The sequence below is a fragment of the Microcaecilia unicolor genome, chromosome 6 (genome assembly GCF_901765095.1).
Source record: "Microcaecilia unicolor chromosome 6, aMicUni1.1, whole genome shotgun sequence".
Taxonomy (NCBI): Eukaryota; Metazoa; Chordata; class Amphibia; order Gymnophiona; family Siphonopidae; genus Microcaecilia; species Microcaecilia unicolor.
In genome coordinates this window covers 337048074-337069089 of record NC_044036.1, presented here as the reverse complement: position 1 = coordinate 337069089, position 21016 = coordinate 337048074, and the positions used below count along the sequence as shown (strand labels likewise).

At 46.8% G+C, this 21016-nt stretch overlaps 1 protein-coding gene across 1 annotated transcript in view; it reads left to right on the top strand.

The window, feature by feature from the left end:
* LOC115472577 (zinc transporter ZIP11-like) overlaps positions 1-21016 on the top strand; it is a 179807-nt gene that overhangs the window by 55923 nt on the left and 102868 nt on the right. The window contains exon 4 of the mRNA XM_030206871.1: positions 16293-16451. Coding sequence (XP_030062731.1) covers positions 16293-16451 — 159 coding nt within the window. The remainder of the gene's footprint in view (positions 1-16292; positions 16452-21016) is intronic.

Here is a 21016-nt window from a genome sequence, read left to right as displayed (position 1 = left end):
CTATTTGAGATTCTACATGGAATATTGCTATTCCACTAGCAACATTCCATGTAGAAGTCGGCCCTTGCAGATCACCAATGTGGCCACGCAGGCTTCTACATGGAATGTTGCTAGTGGAATAGCAACATTCCATGTAGAATCTCCAATAGTATCTATTTTATTTTTGTTACATTTGTACCCTGCGCTTTCCCACTCATGGCAGGCTCAATGCGGCTTACATGGGGCAATGGAGGGTTAAGTGACTTGCCCAGAGTCACAAGGAGCTGCCTGTGCTGGGAATCGAACTCAGTTCCTCAGTTCCCCAGGACCAAAGTCCACCACCCTAACCACTAGGCCACTCCGCCACTCCTCTGAATTTAACCCAACCTCCAACCCAAGAGAGTAACTTAGCTTTCAAGTGCAGATACAAAGCAACAGGTGGGTCATCGGTTCAACACACCGACTTCGGTCAAGGCGTGAGTAACCATAAAAGTTCACAATATGAGCATGCTTCCTGCTTGCTAGTCCCTTTAAAAACAGATGCACTCTACAGAATCCATAGTGTGTTGTTGAAATTACTATTTTTTGCCATTACATGAGAGAGTTCTTTCTTGTTGTATATCCTATATAATAATTCTCACCACCAACGTTCTAATGTGTCTGCCTGTGTCTGTGGCTCCTTCGGAGTTGCTGCGGTAGGCTCTGTAGCCAGGCTGACGTCACTCACAGCGACCCTCCTCTCCCCCTCCAGCTCCAACGACCCTGCTCTCTCACCTGCCCCTCCTTCATCCACCCAGGTTGTGTAACCAATTCTTCGGGGCAGGCAGGAAAGATCCCCAGTCCTGCCTGCCCGCTGCTGGCACTGGTGCTGACGCTGACTCTCCCCCGCTGCCAGATCGCTATTCAAAATGGCCGCCGATACTTACAAGGGCGGCCTCCAAGGCTTCAGCAGAAGTCTCGTGAGTCCGCCATTGGAAGTCTCGGCGGCCATTTTGAACAGCGATCCGGCAGTGGAACCTGGGTGGATGAAGGAGGGGCAGGTGAGAGAGCAGGGTCGTGGAACATGGGTGGCTGGAGGGGGGCAGGGGGAGAGGAGGGTCGCTGGAAATGGGTGGCTGGAGGGGGGGCAGGGGGAGAGGAGGGTCGCTGAACATGGGTGGCTGGAGGGAGGGGGTGAGGGGGTTCCTGAGACCAGAGAGGTGGGGGTGGAAGGGGGGCCTCAAACCATAAAGGGAGGGGGGAGGGGGCAAACACTCACTCACTCTCTGTCTCTCACATACAGTCTCTCTGACACACTCTCGGTCTATGACACTCTCCATCTCTCACACGCACTCTCAAACATACACTCCGAGGAAAACCTTGCTAGCGCCCGTTTCATTTCTGACAGAAACGGGCCTTTTTTTTACTAGTTTACATATAATACCCTCTCTTCCTCGACTTGTGCAATATATATGTTCTACATATTAAACAAGAAAATGAGCACAGTCCATTAAGTGACACACTTACATCTTGCTTCTAGAACTTAACAATACAAGTTTTATGAGTAAATAATTAATTATCTGGTGTTTATCAAGGGCCTAGAAAAAAGAATAACCTTCTCTTATCTATTTCACTGAACTGCCAACTCAAAGCATTATGGATCTCCTGTCTTTCCCTTTAAATGGTACATTGTAATGCCCAAGTGTTAAGTGTTTGCAAGATCATCCATCATGGAGGTGGCTGCGTTCCCGTCTTTGATGTTACGAATGGAAGGCTGAAATGTGTGCTGGGGTCCTGTTTGGAGAGGTGGTACATTTATTTTGGGGAGGGGGGGGGGCTATCACTTTTTTTCCTCCATCTTTTGGGCTTTTTAACTCATTCAGAACTGTCATAGAAGTTGAGGAGTAATGGTTGACATCAGGTTTTACACACACTCATGCAGCATGAGGCAGTGGTGTTCATTAATTTAAGCTGAGGCCACTTTGAATTTTAATGAGCCGAAGGAACGCCACCAAATATCTTCTTGTGTGGGGCAATGACACTGCCGACCATAGTGACATCCATCCCCACCAGCCCATCTTCATTGGGGGGGGGGAGGGGGGTAGTGTCCTCAAGATTGTGAGTATTTCCAAATGCATTCTCTCTTGTCCGCTGTGAAATACCTTGGCTTGCCCTTCAAGCATGTAGCTCTTCCCCCCCCTCTCCCCCCATCCACTTTCCCCTTTCCGTGCGGAGTCTGGATAGAGAGGCAGAGTAGCAGAAAAAAACACCCAGACAATGGGCCGCCATTGGTCCCCGGACCTTACATCGTGGAGTGGAGGAGTGGCCTAGTGGTTAGAGCACCAGTCTTTTTTTTTATTTTTTTTATTTTTTTTTATTTATAAGTTTCACATTTTTACAAGCATAAAACTTGTTATAAGAAAAATGATTTTAGAGGTTACAAATTTTTCAAGCAAAATTATTTTCAACATAATTAATCCTCTTATCAATACAAGTCCACTCTTGTGGGAGTTCAAAATGAATATGAATAAGTTGAAGCAATAAAAAGAAAAATTATTATAAGAAAGAGAGTGGGAAGACGACTCTAACCGCTATTACAATACTATTGAACAATAATACTAGTGGGAGCATTAGTTCCAACTATCCTTCTAGATGTTATAAAATTCTCAAGTTGAATAGGATCAAAAAACGTAAATTTTTCATTTTGGTAGGTGACTAAACATTTGCAAGGGAATTTGAGGAAAAACGATGCCCCCAAAGTAAGCACTTCTCCTTTCTTCTGTAGAAATTTCTTCCGGCGCAGTTGTGTTTCTCTTGATACATCTGGAAAGATGCTGATCTTTAAACCTTTAAAAAGTTTTGCTGAATTTTTATAAAATAATCTTAGTATCCAGGCTTTATCCGGGGATAAGACTACCGTTATTATCAAAGTAGCAGGTATTACTTGATCAGTATCGGAAAGTTCTAATAAAGCTGATACATCCAAAGGTTGATTTTCTAATTGTTGTAAATTTTTAGATGGAATATAAAAAACTTGTGCCAAAGGGGGAATATCTTCTTCTTTTATTTGAAGAATTTCTTTAAAGTATAATTTTAACATCTCTTTAGGAGCCACCGTATTTAGATATGGAAAATTTAAAAAACGAAGATTGTTGCTTCTAGAAAAATTTTCCATTATTTCTGCCTTTCGTCTTAGATTGCTTAAGTCCTTAATAACTACATTTTGTACTTCCTGTAGAGATTGAATTTCTTTAGCTTGTTGTACCACTTGTAAATTTAAAGATTGAACTTTCTCTTCCAATTTTCCAACATCTTGTTTAACCGTTTGCATTTGAGGCACTAAAGCTTTGCCTAAATCCATAATAAGTTTCCATAAGGATTCAAGAGTCACTTCAGGGGGTTTAACTTGTATCGAATCAAATGAAAAGGCTCCTACCTCCATCTGTACGTTTTCTAGTCGATTTGAGAAAATACTCTCTTCCATAGATGTTCCGTTCAGCCCAGCTTTCTCCTGGTCTTTAATCGTCCCCGGCGCTCCTACTACTACATCTCCTTCCGGAGTTCGATTCGGTAACGCCGCCAACAAAGGAGATTGCTCGCGATACATAGGAGGAGGAGGAGGTGTTCGGGCGTCCGGGCTCAAAGAGACTTCCAGCTCATGTATTTCCGGCATGCCTTCAACCGCTGCGGGAGATATCAGCGAGCCGCCCGTCGGCGTACTAGCGGTTTGGGCCCGCAGTAGGAACGGCTCTATTGTATTGCTTCGAGTCGGGGTCCCAAGTCGCTGGGGGGCGATAGCCGCGGCTTTACCCCTTCTTTTCGGCATTGTGAGGAAATTTTGAGGAAAAAAACCAAAGTTTTCCCAAAGTTCAAAAGGTAAGTTCCTCAGGAGCTACAAAGTACGTCCTTCCCTCTCAGCAGCCATTTTGAACTCAGCACCAGAGCACCAGTCTTGATATCCAGCACTGCCCGGTTCAAATCCCACCGCTGCTCCTTGTGATCTTGGATAAGTCACTTAGGTTGTCAGGCCTAAAATATCCAGTGTACCTAAATGTAACTCACCTTGAGCTACTACCGAAAAAGGGATGAGCAAAATCCAAATAAATAAAAATAAATGATAACTTAAATTGAAGAACACCAGTGTAAGGAATAGTCGCCAGTGATCTTTTGTGAGGAATCACTTGCTCAACCAGAGCTTTCCTGACTCATCCCGGTGGAGCTCCAGCCTATCTCAGGACATCAGCCATGAATATGCACGAGATACATTTCCATATATTGGATCTCCAGTTTATGCAGATTTATCTTGCCGAGCATCCTGTTGAGGTCATCAAATCCATCGGAGGTTGAGTTGCCCATGAGGGTGAGTGGAACTGCTAGAATTTCTTAGATTATTTGAATTCTTTTGTTCCCAGATTTTGATGAAACATGTTCTGGTTTCGGTGGCATGGGAATATGTTAAATTTCAGAATTTTATTAATGTTTAGGTGAGCAGAATGTTCCTTATGTTCAGAAACAATTAGATTTTGCTGCCGCCCTTGCCGCTCTGGCTACGGTTTTGTAATTTAGAGCAGACTTTTTCCAAATGCCTTCTATGTACAGGGGAACTTCTGTAAAGTGTATAATGGCTTCCTCTGGGTCATACAACTGGCGCCATTTCCTCACGAAATAGAAGGTGTCCCTTTCAGATCTTTCCTACTGCGCATTTACGTTGAATTGCGCTCCAGATCAACCCTGTAATTGCGATTTGTGATAATTTCATCTGGAATTATAGGGTTTTTGTTGTTGTTGCTTTTTTTTTTTTTTTTTTTTTTGAAAGAGGGGGGAGGGCGAGAGGAACAGCTATTTGTGGACTGGCTCAAATCTAAGCTGTCTGCAGCACTGTGTTTTTCTCTGTGGTTTTGAGTTGTGTGCATTTTGTGTAAGTTTGTGGAAAGATAATTACACTACATTATTGCTTGCTCGCTGTCTGTTGCCCTCTCTCCAGTTATTTCAGTCTCTCTCCTGCTTGTGGGAGCTCTTTATTTCCCCAGGTCTGCTCTCCTTTCGGCTCGAGTGCTAGTCAGTCTGTGGCTGACTTGCTGGTGATCTTGCTTGTTCAGCAGTCTCCAGGAAGCTCAGTGCAAATGAATTTGCATTTAGGTGGTTCTACAAATCCAGGTATAAGTAGGGTTACCATACGTCCGGATTTACCCGGACATGTCCAGGCGTCCGGATGGATTTGGCCAGCCTGCCCGTTTGTCCAGATTTCTGGACAAACGGGCTGGCTGGCGGGAGCGGAGGCGGGTGCGGGACTCCCTTCCCCTCCCCTTACGCTACTATCCCTGGTGGTCTAGAGGTACCTCTTTGTCTTCGGGGCAGGAAAGAGCCCTCTCTTTCCTGCCCGGAGCGCTGCTGCTAGCTGCCCTGCATACTGTGAGTCCGGCTCTCGGCGTTTCAAAATGGCCGCCGAGAGTTGAAGCAGCCTCGCGAGACTTCAATTCTTGGCGGCCTTTTTGAAATGCCGAGAGCTGGACTCTCACAGGATGCAGCAGGGCAGCTAGCAGCAGTACTCCGGGCAGGAAAGAGGGGGCTCTTTCCTGCCCCGAAGAGCGAAGAGGTACCTGTAGACCACCAGGGATAGTAGCGTAAAGGGAGGGGAGGTGACAGGGGGGAGGGAAGGTGATGGGGGGAAGAGGGGGTGATCGGGGGTGGGGTGATGGCATGAAAGGGGCGGGGCGATGGCATGAAAGGGGTGGGGCGCGGATGTGAAAGGGGCGGGACAAGAGCGTGAAATGGACCGGGACAAGGGCGTGAAATGAGGTGGGGCAAGTGTCCTCTTTTTATGAGGACAAAAAATGGTAACCCTAGGTATAAGGATCACAGAGAACATAGACTCCCCCCCCCCTCTTCCCATCTGAATATTCCCGGTTAGCGGCTAGGAGATAACGGCTCTATTGTGCCGTACAGTTGGCTATTCCCGAACATTCAGCGCTTAGCCGGCTATTGTAAGCGGTCACATCAGGCCTCATAAATAGTTGGAATATTAACTGAGCTGGTTACATTTTAAACCAGCCAAAAATAAGCCAGATATTCAATGCTAGTCACCGGAAACAGCCTGGCATTGAATACCCGAGCTGTAGTTAGCCAGGCTCCCTCCCGCAGTGTGAACGTTGGCTCCTCAGTGGCAGAATACAAGTGAAACCCGGTATTGGTGAGTTTAAGTGCTGGTATAACTGAGCACGCCCAAATGCGGCAAGGGTGCATAATTTATATTCTATCAAATGAGACATGCGTGCGTCCTGTCCACGCGAATGCTCCACGTGCATTTGCTCGCACATGTCCTTCTACTGTTAGGCACCCCTTCACGTGTGTTTATGTGGCAGAGTTACCCAGTTACCCTGGAGAGGTTTGGCCCTGCTCTTGTGGAAGTTGCTTTTAATAGCTTTCGCATCACATGATTCTCTCAAATGTTTTGGTGGGCGCTCCTGGAACCGCCCCTTTAACTGTAGCGAGGCGATACAGCGTGCATCCACTCGTGTGCCCCCCCCCCTGTGCGCAGAAATCACGATGCTGGTGTGCTCTGTTTATCTGTGTTTTCTCTTAAACGCTGGGTGCGGTGCAGGATTAAGGGCTCTACGCTAGATTTGCTATTCTGTCCCCGTGATTTGCTCGCAGGGGTCGGTGACCAGATATTGAAGTCCTTTGTGACAGTGGCCGTACTTCAGAAGGGTGCTTAGCAACAGCACTTCCGTAGAAGGCTTGTCATTCTGTGTACTCTTAAATCTTCCCTGGGGTTGACCCTTTCAGCTGCTCCAGTTGGCATCTCAGGTTTCTGCAGACGCCTGAGCCAGGAGAGAGCAAAAGCTGGGAGGAAATAATTTCTCTTAATATTTTGTTGCTGTTGTGTGACTTCTCTGCTTACTCCTCTGGATCTGACTGACCTCAGGGAGCCAATAAATATTTCTGTATGTGTGTATGTATTTTTATGTTAGGGATTGATTAACCTCCTTTATGACGAGATTCTCCTAAGGCAGCGTATGGCAGGTACATCCTGACATAAAACTTACAACTTTATTAAGTGTGTAACAATAGTAAAATGACCAAACATAAATATAAATACAATCAATAAGGTAAACTTAGATGGCAAACTGGATCCGAAATAGAAACCTTTAACAGCACTGTAGAACAATCATATAACAGAAATCTGATAAACGTCAGCAGAGTATGACTTATACTATAATTGACAGCACAGAAGAACAGTCATATAACATAAATATGGAACTCGATGTCAGAGCACCTTAATAGTCGCACGTTAGAACATTCAAATAATGCAGATATGGTGCTAACGGTGTTTGTATAATACAGTGAAACATTTCTGAGTTCAGTATTCAGCCTGCTGCGGTAAAGCAGCTCCCAGCCGTGGACTGAACTGAACCCTGGACGTTCATGGACGAGCCTTTCCAGGCATTCAGTATCCGGTTATGTCTGTCACGATCACCTGGCAGTAAGTGAGTCCTTGGGCCGGTCCGAGGACCAGCAGTCGGCAAAGCCAGCACCTTACCTGCGACAACCACCGTTCCCCAGCGGTTGAGCCCCTGGGTTCGGGCGGCCAAAAGGAGTTTAAGAGGGCGGAGTACAGAGTCTCAGTGGAACGTTGCAGGATTGGATGGGAGCCGTTCCAGAGGCAGAGGTCAAGGCAGGCGGCGTTCCAGGCGTGGTCAGGTCCAGGCAGGAATTCAAGAAGGCAGGAGCCATGAGGTCCTCAAACAGAGAGAGTAGCTGTGGCCCCGATGTCAGGCACGGCCTCTTAAAGTAGGACCTGGGTGTGTGACATCACGGGAAGGAGCGCTGAGAGAGAAGAGTTGGTGCCAAGGACACGGGCAGATCTGCGCAGGAACCCGCCCAGAGGATGCCCGGATGAGGGAACGGCGTCCGCACCAGATGCGGCAGGAAAAAGAGTGAGAGAGATGCGCAGCCATGCAGGAGACAGCCTGGGGGGAGAGAGCCACAAGAGAAGGCGGAGAAGAGAGCCAAAAGCCACGCTGGAACACGTCCCAACAGGGGCGGCAGCGCTGGCCTCGGAAGTCCTGCCCAGGGCCGCCGGGGCCGGGCCCGGGACAAGGCCGCTACCGGGCCCGAAACTAACCTTAAGCCTCCTTCTTTCACTTCGCGCAAACAGCAGCAGGGCAGACCTCTCCTCCTTCCTTCCGTGCCCTGCCCTTGCGGACGTTACGTCAGGCGAAGGCGGGACACGGAAGAAAGGAGTGGCCTGCCCTGCTGCTGCTTGCGCGAAGTGAAAGAAGGGAGGCTTAAGGTTAGTTCCGGAGCGAGGCGGGCAGGCCACACTGCAGTGGCGGCGCCGGGCCCCCTCCCCCCCCCGGAGGCCCGGGCCCGGGGACTTTTGTCCCCCCTGTCCCCCCCCCCTCTCGGCGGCCCTGGTCCTACCCGACTGGGATAAGTCAGGGTGTCCTTCCCCTCCACGGCCCGTTGTAGTCTGACCCCCAGCAGCCCGGGTTATGACAATGCCCGTCAGACTGGTGCCCAGAGACAGCTGTATTGCTGTCCTGATTTTATGTGGTTACCGGACTGAAAATCACCACTTAACCAGCTAAGTTGATGCTCTGCTGTAACTCCTCCCCCAGTCCATCCCTAACCTATCTGGTTAGCAGACACATTCGGAGGCACTAACCAGTTAAATGCTGCCCAGTATTGGCCACCGGCTCACTCAGTGGTGTTTAACCAGGCAGCAGCCTCTCCTGCCTAGTTAAACCCTTTTGAGTATTTACTCCTTTACAGGTAGCCAAGGGGGCAAGTGCAGTTCAGATATCTGGGTAGTACAGAGTCATTGGCTGGCTAAATTGAAGGCAAATTATATGTAAAGGGACTGGTCAACGTTAAAAGGTATGAAGTAAGCAACCCCAGACGTGGAGTGAGTGAGATGTCGGTCACCACATGCATTAAAGGCTTAGTAGAGCCAGGCTTTCGCCTGCTTCCTGAAGTAGAGGTCGACTTGAGTTATACGTAGCCCCTCTTGGAATGAATTCCAGAGGACGGGGGCTACTCCTGAGAAGGCTCACTGGCGGCTATCTCATGATGCCATTTCTTTTGATGGGGGTACAGATAAAGATGCTCCCGAGAGGACCTTTGAAGCCTCAAAGGAGTGTAGAGGAAATTTAGTTTTTAGGTCTTGTGGGCTTTGAAAATCAAAGATAGTTAAATTCAGCCTTGTAAGGTACTGGTAGCCAGTGTAGTTTTTGCGATGAGGTCACTCTGCTTGCAACGTTTTCAATTAGTTGGAGCTGATGCAAGCGCGTCTTGGTTTGATCAATGTACAGTGAATTTCAGTAGTCTTGACGTTATCATGACATGGACCACTGTGGTCAGACTCGTCTTTTCAGTATATGGAGAGAGATTTCTATTTGTTGCAGGTGATGGAAATGGTTTTCAAAGGTTGTTTGAATTTGCGGGATCAAAGTAAGTGATGAGTCCAGCAGTATCCCAAGATTCATGACTTACGAATTTAGGGGGAATCTATACTTAAAATGGTATTTTGACCACGTGTGTTAGGAACCCCCGGAATCTGTTTCGCTTGGGTGCAGGCGCACATTGGTTGACCTTCACGCATTGGCTTTTACTGCAGGGCGTCTCAGTGCATCCCGTGATAAAGCCCTTGTAAGCTGCAGTAAGCATATGTTAGCGCGTTCTGCAGTTTAGTAAAAGGAGCACTGTATGTTTCACTTCCACTTACTACTACTTGACATTTCTAAAGCGCTACCAGGGTTACGCAGCGCTGTACAATTTAACATAGAAGGACAGTCCCTGCTCTAGGAGCTTACAATCTAAAAGACAGGTGTACAATCTAAAACAAGTATAGAGTCCATCTGATAGGAATACTATGATTCACAAAGGTTATACCCTATGGGGCTCATTTTCAAAGCACTTAGCCTCCCAAAGTGCTTTGAAAATATGCCTCTATGCTGTCCATTAAAATGTTTTATTGTCAGAAGCAGAAGAAAAGCAAACACTGGGCCTTCAGGACTGAAAAAATGTTAACCTTTTATTCTGAAAATGACCCGACATGGGCCGTGTTTTGGCCAGGGGCATAGCCAGACTTCGGCGGGAGGGGGGTCCAGAGCCTGAGGTGAGGGGGCACATTTAAGCCCCCCCCCCCTGTCGCCGACTTTGCCCCCCTGCTGCTGCCCCTCTCGACCACTCCCTCCCGCCGCCGACCCGCCGTTCCCTACCTTTGCTGGCGGGGGACCCCAACCCCCGCCAGCCGAGGTCCTCTTCTTCTCACAAAAGGCTTCCTTCTGTTTCTGACGTCCTGCACGTTGTTGATCTGCAAGTCTTCGTTCTGTGAGTCTGACGTCCGTGCAGGACGTCAGAAACGGAAGCCTTTTGCGAGAAGAAGAGGACCTCGGCTGGCGGGGGTTGGGGCCCCCTGTCAGCAAAGGCAGGCGACGGGAGGGGGGGGGGGGGGTTGAGGCGGGTCGTCGGCAGGGGGGTCCAGGCCCCACATAGCTACACCACTGTTTTCGGCATACAAACGCCTGCATCAGGGGTCAAAAAGATCCCGTAGATCTGCTCATGGACAAATAAGATAAAATAAACAATCGGGATATATTTCCCAAAGTGTAGTGATAGTCCGTTAAAGCTTCTCAACGCGTACAAACCCCTGATGCAGGCGTTTGTTCGCCGAAACACGGCCCGTGTCGGGTCATTTTCAGAATAAAAGGTTAACATTTTTTGAGGAGGGTGGGATGGGGGGGGGGGGGAGCAGAATAATCATGTAAAAGGACAACAACAATTTACTGTTGTATGCTCTTTATTATCTGTTCAATAAAATAAAATTAAAAGAAAAAAAGGTTAACATTTTTCTCAATCCTGAAGGCCCAGTGTTTGCTTTTCTTCTGCTTCTGTTTCTAGTTGTATGCTGTTACCCTCTCTTTTGAGACTCTTATTGTGTATTCTCAACATTGTCAGTAGCATAATATTTATTTTATTTATTTGTTGCATTTGTATCCCACATTTTCCCACCTAGTTGCAGGCTCAATGTGGCTTACATAGTACCGTCAAAGGCGTTTGCCCAGTCGGTGGATAACGAATACAAAGTTGTATAGTGATCGTATGAGGTATAAGTGGAGGGTCGGAATGGATGAAGATTGCTTGTTGTCCTGTTCAATCATAGTCATGCTGTGTTGGTAGGTGAAGAGGGTTACGTGGGGTCGTTGGCTTCAGAATGGATGAAGATTGCGTGTTGTCCTGTTCAATCATAGTCGTGCTGTGTTGGTAGGTGAAGAGGGTTACGTGGGGTCGTTGGGGTCAGAATGGATGAAGATTGCGTGTTGTCCTGTTCAGTCATAGTCGTGCTGTGTTGGTAGGTGAAGAGGGTTACGTGGGGTCGTTGGGGTCAGAATGGATGAAGATTGCGTGTTGTCCTGTTCAATCATAGTCGTGCTGTGTTGGTAGGTGAAGAGGGTTACGTGGGGTCGTTGGGGTCAGAATGGATGAAGATTGCGTGTTGTCCTGTTCAATCATAGTCATGCTGTGTTGGTATGTGAAGAGAGTTATGTGGGGTCGTTGGGTTAGGTTAGGTTTTTAGTGATTTCCTGAAATTTAAGTGGTCGTGGATTGTTTTCACAGCTTTTGGGAGCCCATTCCATAGTTGTGCGCTTATGTAGGAGAAGCCGGCTGCGTAAGTTGTTTTGTATTTCAGTCCTTTGCAATTTGGGTAGTGTAGGTTTAGGTAGGATCTTGACGATCTGACTTTTTCTTATTGGTAAGCCTATGAGGTCTGTCATGTATCCTGGGACTACGCCGTACATGATTTTGTGTATAGATTTTGAAGATGATCCGTTCTTTGATTGGGAGCCAATGCATTTAAAGAGTACATTTAATATGCCATTAAATGTACTCTTTGAATTTTTTTTTCCTGTTAATATCGTTGACATTGTCTGTTGCCTATGTCCAGATTGTAACCTTGGAGGATGTAATGGGTCAGTTCAGCAAGCTGAAGAGTAGTAAATCACCGGGACCTGATGGTATTCATCCCAGAGTATTAATAGAACTAAAAAATGAACTTGCGGAGCTACTGTTAGAAATATGCAATCTGTCCCTAAAATCGAGTGTAATACCGGAAGACTGGAGGGTAGCCAATGTTACTCCGATTTTTAAGAAGGGTTCCAGAGGAGATCCGGGAAATTATAGACCGGTGAGTCTGACGTCGGTGCCGGGCAAGATGGTGGAGGCTATTATTAAGAATAAATTGCAGAGCATATACAAAAACATGGACTGATGAGACAAAGTCAGCACGGATTTAGTGAAGGGAAGTCTTGCCTCACCAATCTAATGCATTTTTTTGAGGGGGTAAGCAAACATGTGGACAATGGGGAGCCGGTTGATATTGTATATCTGGATTTTCAGAAGGCGTTTGACAAAGTGCCGCACGAAAGACTCCTGAAGAAATTGCAGAGTCATGGAATCGGAGGTAGGGTATTATTATGGATTAAGAACTGGTTGAAAGATAGGAAGCAGAGAGTAGGATTGCGTGGCCAGTATTCTCAGTGGAGGAGGGTAGTTAGTGGGGTCCCGCAGGGGTCTGTGCTGGGTCCGTTGCTTTTTAATGTATTTATAAATGACCTAGAGATGGGAATAACTAGTGAGGTAATTAAATTCGCCGATGACACAAAATTATTCAGGGTCGTCAAGTCGCAGGAGGAATGTGAACGATTACAGGAGGACCTTGCGAGACTGGGAGAATGGGCGTGCAAGTGGCAGATGAAGTTCAATGTTGACAAGTGCAAAGTGATGCATGTGGGTAAGAGGAACCCGAATTATAGCTACGTCTTGCAAGGTTCCGCGTTAGGAGTTACGGATCAAGAAAGGGATCTGGGTGTCGTCGTCGATGATACGCTGAAACCTTCTGCTCAGTGTGCTGCTGCGGCTAGGAAAGCGAATAGAATGTTGGGTGTTATTAGGAAGGGTATGGAGTCCAGGTGTGCGGATGTTATAATGCCGTTGTATCGCTCCATGGTGCGACCGCACCTGGAGTATTGTGTTCAGTACTGGTCTCCGTATCTCAAAAAAGATATAGTAGAATTGGAAAAGGTACAGCGAAGGGCGACGAAAATGATAGTGGGGATGGGACGACTTTCCTATGAAGAGAGGCTGAGAAGGCTAGGGCTTTTCAGCTTGGAGAAGAGACGGCTGAGGGGAGATATGATAGAAGTGTATAAAATAATGAGTGGAATGGATCGGGTGGATGTGAAGCGACTGTTCACGCTATCCAAAAATACTAGGACTAGAGGGCATGAGTTGAAGCTACAGTGTGGTAAATTTAAAACGAATCGGAGAAAATTTTTCTTCACCCAACGTGTAATTAGACTCTGGAATTCATTGCCGGAGAACGTGGTACGGGCGGTTAGCTTGACGGAGTTTAAAAAGGGGTTAGATAGATTCCTAAAGGACAAGTCCATAGACCGCTATTAAATGGACTTGGAAAAATTCCGCATTTTTAGGTATAACTTGTCTGGAATGTTTTTACGTTTGGGGAGCGTGCCAGGTGCCCTTGACCTGGATTGGCCACTGTCGGTGACAGGATGCTGGGCTAGATGGACCTTTGGTCTTTCCCAGTATGGCACTACTTATGTACTTATGTACTTATGATCTTGCTGTACACCTCCTTGGGTGAATTTCTTCAAAAAAAGGTGGTAAATAAATTCTAATAAATAAAGTTGGAAGCTACTCCGGAGAATGCTGGTAAAATAAAGAACTTTTCAGGTGACAACTGATACGCTGCCCCACTAGAGGAACCCGCCAGGCTTCATGCACAGTAGAACTGGGAGAATGAAATGACCAGGGTCAGGATTTAACCGACGTTACACTTTTTATACAGCCCAAGGAAGTTGTCCAATGGCAAAATGTTATTTTATAGGTAATGACTTTTAGAACACTAAGTACATATCACAATTTCCTTTGAGAATGAAATGAAATTTCTTTATTAAGACATACTGGTGGGGAATGGAAGAGCTCAAATAACTTTTTTGTTTACTGAGCAATCAGATGTGCTTAGGGAAACGCAATTGTGTTTTGAAAGGACAAAACCGAGGAAAATATAAAAGAAACGGAATGAAAGGGGATAAATAAGTTTTTAAAAGATGGCATTTGGCTTCAGAATCTTCCCGCACCTTTCTCAACCTACACTTCCCCAGCTATCAAGGGATCAAATACAAACTTAACACACGCGTCCAGCTTTTCCTACATGAGTACGAAGATGTGGAATGCGCTACCAACTCACTTGAAAACGATCAACGAATTAAATAGCTTCCGCAAAGCTTTGAAAACCTATCTCTTTAACAACGCCAACCACGAGAACCCATAATGACTTGAACACAACCCTTACACTCCTTTATTCAGAACTAGTAATGAAGGGCCATTTCAAATCGCAATGAAACGGGCGCTAGCAAGGCTCCCCTCCGTCCCTTTGTGTCTCCGTGTGTCGCCGGCCCCCCTGCAGCCTCCGTGCGAATGTGCTGTGAGCCTGGCCCTTTTGGCACGTCCCCCAGCGTCCGTGACCGTTCCGTTCCCCCCGATGTGTGTGTTGCCAGTGCACCCCCTTCCACCCCCACCGATGTCGTCACTGCCGGCGCTCCCCCTCTCCGAAGGCCCCCCCCACCACACTGAACTGCCGAAACAGAAGATTTCAGCGTCATGTGGATGCCCCTGCAGTAGGAACCGATAGAGTAACGTGTGCTCCGCCCTCGACGTCATCGCGTTTTGACGCGAGGGCGGAGCAGAGCTACAGCGCAGTACAACGTTGGAGCTGAGAATGTGCTCCGCCCTCAACGTCATAACGTTTGATGCGAGGGCGGGGCCCACAGACTGTGATTTTGTGTGGCTTCAGAGCTTCGAACTTACGAACCTGGCTTCAGTGACGTCAGTGCAAACAGAACGTTGAGGGTGAGTTTTATATATATATAGATGTCTCAATGTACAGCTGCATAACCAGATCCTCTTGCTTTCTTTTATCTCTTTGCAACACCAATTGTATTTCTTCCCTGCTATGGCGATGCCATAACAGATCTTTGTAAGCTACGTTGAGCCTGCAAATAGGTGGGAAAATGTGGGAGACAAGTGCAATAAATAAATAAATAAATAAAATACGTGATGGCTCTTCTGCTGGTCTTTACACCAGTCTATAACTCGTTCGTTTGGAACCTGACAGCTGGAGTAACTGACGTGTGCTACTACATCAGCGTACGCTAACGCCATTAAAGCGAGGTCTTGTTTGCGTAAAGGACCAGATTCTATATTTCATGCCTACAAAGTTGGCTCCCAAACAAAATATGCCTAGGTGCATTCAATAAAGTATACCTAATTTTAGACGTACTTTATAGAATAAGCCTAAATTTCTGCACAGTTTATAGAATACGCCGAGCGCCTGTCCGTGTGACTAAATTTGGTTGCGGGCAGTTACGCCAAGTAAAACTTAGTGTAAATGCCGACGTGTAAATTAGTCACGGACCGGGTGCATTCTATAACAATGCGTAGATTTTATAGACGCAAGCACTCAGAGCAGCGTTTGACATGGTGTAAGTGCTCACACCTTGCGTCAAACTGTAGGCATATGGGTATATACATGCTAGTGTTCTAGAACCCGTGTGTGTAACTGTTAGGCACACCCCTGACCCGCCCATGCTTCTCCCATGGCCACACCCTCTAGTAGGTGCATATGATAGAATTTGTGTTCAAATGTTATAGAATACCAACTAAGGGCAATTGTGCGCATAAACTGCTAATTTGTGCCGAGCAGCGCTAATTAAGGCTAATTGTAGCCTGTTATTGCTCATTAACACCAGTTATCAGCTCATTAACGTAATCTATGTGCACAACTGACCTTTTATTCTGTAAGTGCACACTGAGCGGTAAGTTGGGCACACAAGTTACAGATTCTAGGAGTCTGAGTGGGCGAAGTTACCCATGTTCTGCAGCACAGTTGATCTTTGCCTGTCTTGTTTGGTGTTCCTAGAGGCAGTGAGAGGGGCGGGTTAAGCAACAGGATGTCAGCTTTTATAGGATTGGAACCATGCGCGGCGTAATTATCCTCCAAGGATGCAGGTGAAAATGTGAAAATAATTTTTCTGCTGCCAGTAATTGAAGCAGAACTATCTGGGTCGTACAGCTTTTTTATTGCTGCAGATTTGATGTGTAAAAGGTGCCCACGGAGTTGCAGCAGTGGGGGAGTTATGATTTATTTCTATCCTTAATATCTTTTCAGTGGAACGTATTACTCATGTTGAAAGATGTGACAAGACTTAAGTCTCCCCAGGGCTCATTCTGTTTTCTGTGTATCGCAGGTTATGCTCGCGGCTTCCTACTGGTCGCTTCTGGCACCTGCGATCGAGATGGCGGACTCTTCTGGGAGTTACGGAGCTTTTGCATTCTTCCCAGTGGCCATCGGCTTCACCTTGGGAGCAGCCTTTGTGTACTATGCTGATCTTTTGCTGCCCCTGCTGGTGAGTAGCGCTCATTCTGCCGATGTTTTACTCTACATTCTCACTGTTTCCTCACTGGGACACCTTAAGGGAAGCAGACCTAGCCGGCATAGCTAAGAGGGTAAGGCTCAGGCAGTTAAAATCCCTAGAGCGGGAACAGAACAGGGAGGTCCAGAAGAGGGAGGAAGGGTTCTCCAGGGAGTCCCCAGAAAGAGCTGCAGTGTCTGAAGATGAGCCCAGACAGAAGGGAACTGCCTCTTTACATACACCTCCGCTACCTGTGTTTAACCCATTAGTGCCCGATGTTCTCATATGGGAACAAATCAGTTTGTTTCCATATGGCTTATTATGGGAACATTGGGCACTAATGAGTTAAGAGAATAGAAGACTGTCAAGGAAGGAACAGTCTCATTTCCATTCGAATACTGATCCTTTGTCTAGAGTCCAGAGTTAGACCTGGTTCTGTGTAAGGCTGTTTTGGGCTGCTGCATTCCAGGTTTGAGCCTGGCAAAATGACAACTCAGGGAGGACTTTTCACTAATCTACAATAGACTTTAATTGCAAGACCACCAGCCTATGCAGTAATAATAGGCCATGGTAGACTTACTGTACTTTTATTTCTTTTCTGGCTATTTCTGTAGAGGTTCAGTTCTGCCACTGCCACCTCAGTGTCTACATTACCACATATATCCGTAAAATCCGCCCCTTTCTTTCCGAGCACTCTACCAAAACCCTCATCCACACCTTTGTCACCTCTCGTTTAGACTACTGCAATCTGCTTCTTGCTGGCCTCCCACTTAGTCACCTCTCCCCTCTCCAATCGGTTCAAAACTTTGCTGCCCGTCTCGTCTTCCGCCAGGGTCGCTTTACTCATACTACCCCTCTCCTCAAGACCCTTCACTGGCTCCCTATCCGTTTTCGCATCCTGTTCAAACTTCTTCTACTAACCTATAAATGTACTCACTCTGCTGCTCCCCAGTATCTCTCCACACTCGTCCTTCCCTACACCCCTTCCCGTGCACTCCGCTCCATGGATAAATCCTTCTTATCTGTTCCCTTCTCCACTACTGCCAACTCCAGACTTCGCGCCTTCTGTCTCGCTGCACCCTACACCTGGAATAAACTTCCTGAGCCCGTACGTCTTGCCCCATCCTTGGCCACCTTTAAATCTAGACTGAAAGCCCACCTCTTTAACATTGCTTTTGACTCGTAACCACTCGCCTCCACCTACCCTCCTCTCTTCCTTCCCGTTCACATTAATTGATTTGATTTGCTTACTTTATTTATTTTTTGTCTATTAGATTGTAAGCTCTTTGAGCAGGGACTGTCTTTCTTCTATGTTTGTGCAGCGCTGCGTACGCCTTGTAGCGCTATAGAAATGTTAGATAGTAGTAGTAATATAGGGTCTGGAGTCAGTCCAGAAGGAGGCTACTAAAATGGTCAGTGGTCTTCATTATAAAGTACTAGTAAGAAAGGCCCGTTTCTGAGGCCAATGAAACGGGCGCTAGCAAGGTGCTTTCCTTACCATCCCCCTCCACTTGTTGGTGGACTTACCCTCCGTGGTTATCGCGGCGGATCAGGTGTTTGGACGGCACTCCATGGGGGGGGGGGGGTGGAGGGTCTGCGTAGGTCGCTGTTTGTCGGTGTGCGTGGGGCGGGGGGGGGGGGAGTAGAGTGTTGGAGGGCGGTGGAACATCACGACTAGACTACTGTAATGGCCTGTACATCAGTTAAACCAACAAGAGTTTGTATCAGCTGCAACTAATTCAGAATGCTGCAGCACGACTGCTAGAAGGCTGCAAGTAGCGTGACCACATCACACCCTTCCTGCGAAAGCTGCACTGACTTTGCCAGTACCTTACAGGGCTAAATTTAAAACTTGTTTGATTTTCAAGGCCTTCAGACAAAGTGGGCCAGAGTACTTTAAAGAATAAGTTAGCCCTTTATACACCTTTTGAGACTTCTAAGGTCCTCTCAAGGATCATCACTGTCTGCCTTCACATCAAAAGAAATTATATGATGTGAGCCTTCTCAAGGAATAGCCCCCACGCTCTGGAACTTACTCTGAGGGGCTACGTATAACTCGAGACTACCTCTACTTCAGGAAGCAGGTGAAAGCCTGGCTCTTCTCCCAAGCCTTAAATATATAGGGTGACTGACTGTACACTCATTCTGCACCTGGACTAGCTTGCTACACACTGAAGGCAGTTAGCTTGGCAGAGTTTAAAAAGGGGTTAAACGGTTTCCTAAAGGACAAGTCCATAAACCACTACTAAATGGACTTGGGAAAAATCCACAGTTCCAGGAATAACATATATAGAATGTTTGTACGTTTGGGAAGCTCACCAGGTGCGCTTGGCCTGGATTGGCCGCTGTCGTGGACAGGATGCTGGGATCGATGGACCCTTGGTCTTTTCCCAGTGTGGCATTACTTATGTACTTATGTCCTCTACTTGGCTCACTTTTATTACATAGAGCAGTGATTTAACCTATTGTGATGTCATAGTGGCTCATTCCACCAATAAGAGCCAACCTCATTAGTGATGTCACAATGGCTTGATTGTATAGAATGTTTGTACGTTTGGGAAGCTTGCCAGGTGCCCTTGGCCTGGATTGGCCGCTGGCGTGGACAGGATGCTGGGCTCGATGGACCCTTGGTCTTTTCCCAGTGTGCCATTACTTATGTACTTACTAGTAAAAAAGGCTCGTTTCTGTAGGCAAGGAAACGGGCCTTAGGCAGGCAATTCCCCCCCCCCCCGTGCTACGGCCCCCTCCAACCCACCCCCTCCCACGAACCTGTCGATCCCCACCCCCCCCGGAACGCCGAAAACTGCCGCCGCTGCCGTTGTTGTGCTACCTTCCCTTCCCTTCCCGTAGGTTGTTCAATCATCTTCTTAGAAAGTTTAACTCCGTGCGTCAGACGGCGGAGGCAGTTTTCGGAGTTCCAGGGGGGGGGGGGGATCGACAGGTTCGCGGGAGGGGGTGGGTTTCAAGGGGGCCATAGCGCGGGGGGGGGGGGGTCACAGCTGATTCCGAGGCAGTAGGAGGAACGTGTTTCCCTACTCCTCCCCTTGCCTTGGAATCAGCTGTGTTGACGTCAGTGACGTCCGTGCGTGTCTGCCTCGCAGACCACTTGCAGCCAGGGAGCCACGGTCCCAAGCATAGAACGTTGGAGGTGAGAATTATTATATAGGATGTAACTTAGATCAGTTCCTTATCTCTTGCTTAACTGTACAATAAACTTGCCTTGAGTTTAGCCACCCATTTATTTACCCATCTTGTCCCCATCTATATATCTGCATTTGGCCCCTCAGCTACATGGTATCCTGTATTGTAGAAAAGCATTAGTGTCATAGCCATGTTATTAGATGTTTGATTAGTATTTTGCTGACATTGTATTATGTTTCTGTTAATTGAATTTCAGTGCTGTCAAATATGTATATTTTTGATCTTGTTTCATGGTAGTCGTATTATTAGGTTTCAATTTGCTTTTTCAAGTTTGCCTTGTTTATTGTATTTTTTTATACTTTGGTTATTTTACTATTGTTATGCTGTTAACAAAATTGTACGTTTTATGTTAAACTGGACCTGCTGTACACCACCTTGGGTGAATCTCTTCATAAAGGCAGTTAATAAAATCTTAAATAAAGGACAGGTTCAGGAGTAACCTGAGGAAATACTTTGTCACTGGAAAGGTGATGGATGTGTGGAACAGCTTCCCAGTGAAAATGGTGGAGAGAGAGATTGTATCTCAATTTAAGAAAGCTTGAGACAAATAAGTACATAAGTGTTGCCATACTGGGACAGACCAAAGGTCCATCAAGCCCAGCATCCTGTTTCCAACAGTGGCCAATCCAGGTCACAAGTACCTGGGCGAAACCCAAAGAGTAGCAACATTCCATGTAGAACCCCAAAGAGTAGCAAGATTCTAGAATTTTGTAAATAACAACAAGATTCCATGCAGAATTTTATTGTGTAGCAATATTCCATGTAGAACCCCAAAGAGTAGCAAGATTCCATTCAGAATCCCAAGTACATAAGTGTTGCCATACTGGGACAGACCAAAGGTCCATCAAGCCCAGCATCCTGTTTCCAACAGTGGCCAATCCAGGTGACAAGTACCTGGCAGAAACCCAAAGAGTAGCAACATTCCACGTAGAACCCCAAAGAGTAGCAAGATTCTAGAATTTTGTAAAGAATAACAAGATTCCATGCAGAATTTCATTGTGTAGCAACATTCCATTTAGAACCCCAAAGAGTAGCAAGATTCCATTCAGAATCCCAAGTACATAAGTGTTGCCATACTGGGACAGACCAAAGGTCCATCAAGCCCAGCATCCTGTTTCCAACTGTGGCCAATCCAGGTCACAAGTACCTGGGAGAAACCCAAAGAGTAGCAACATTCCATGTAGAACCCCAAAGAGTAGCAAGATTCTAGAATTTTGTAAAGAATAACAAGATTCCATGGAGAATTTCATTGTGTAGCAACATTCCATTTAGAACCTCAAAGAGTAGCAAGATTCCATTCAGAATCCCAAGTACATAAGTGTTGCCATACTGGGACAGACCAAAGGTCCATCGAGCCC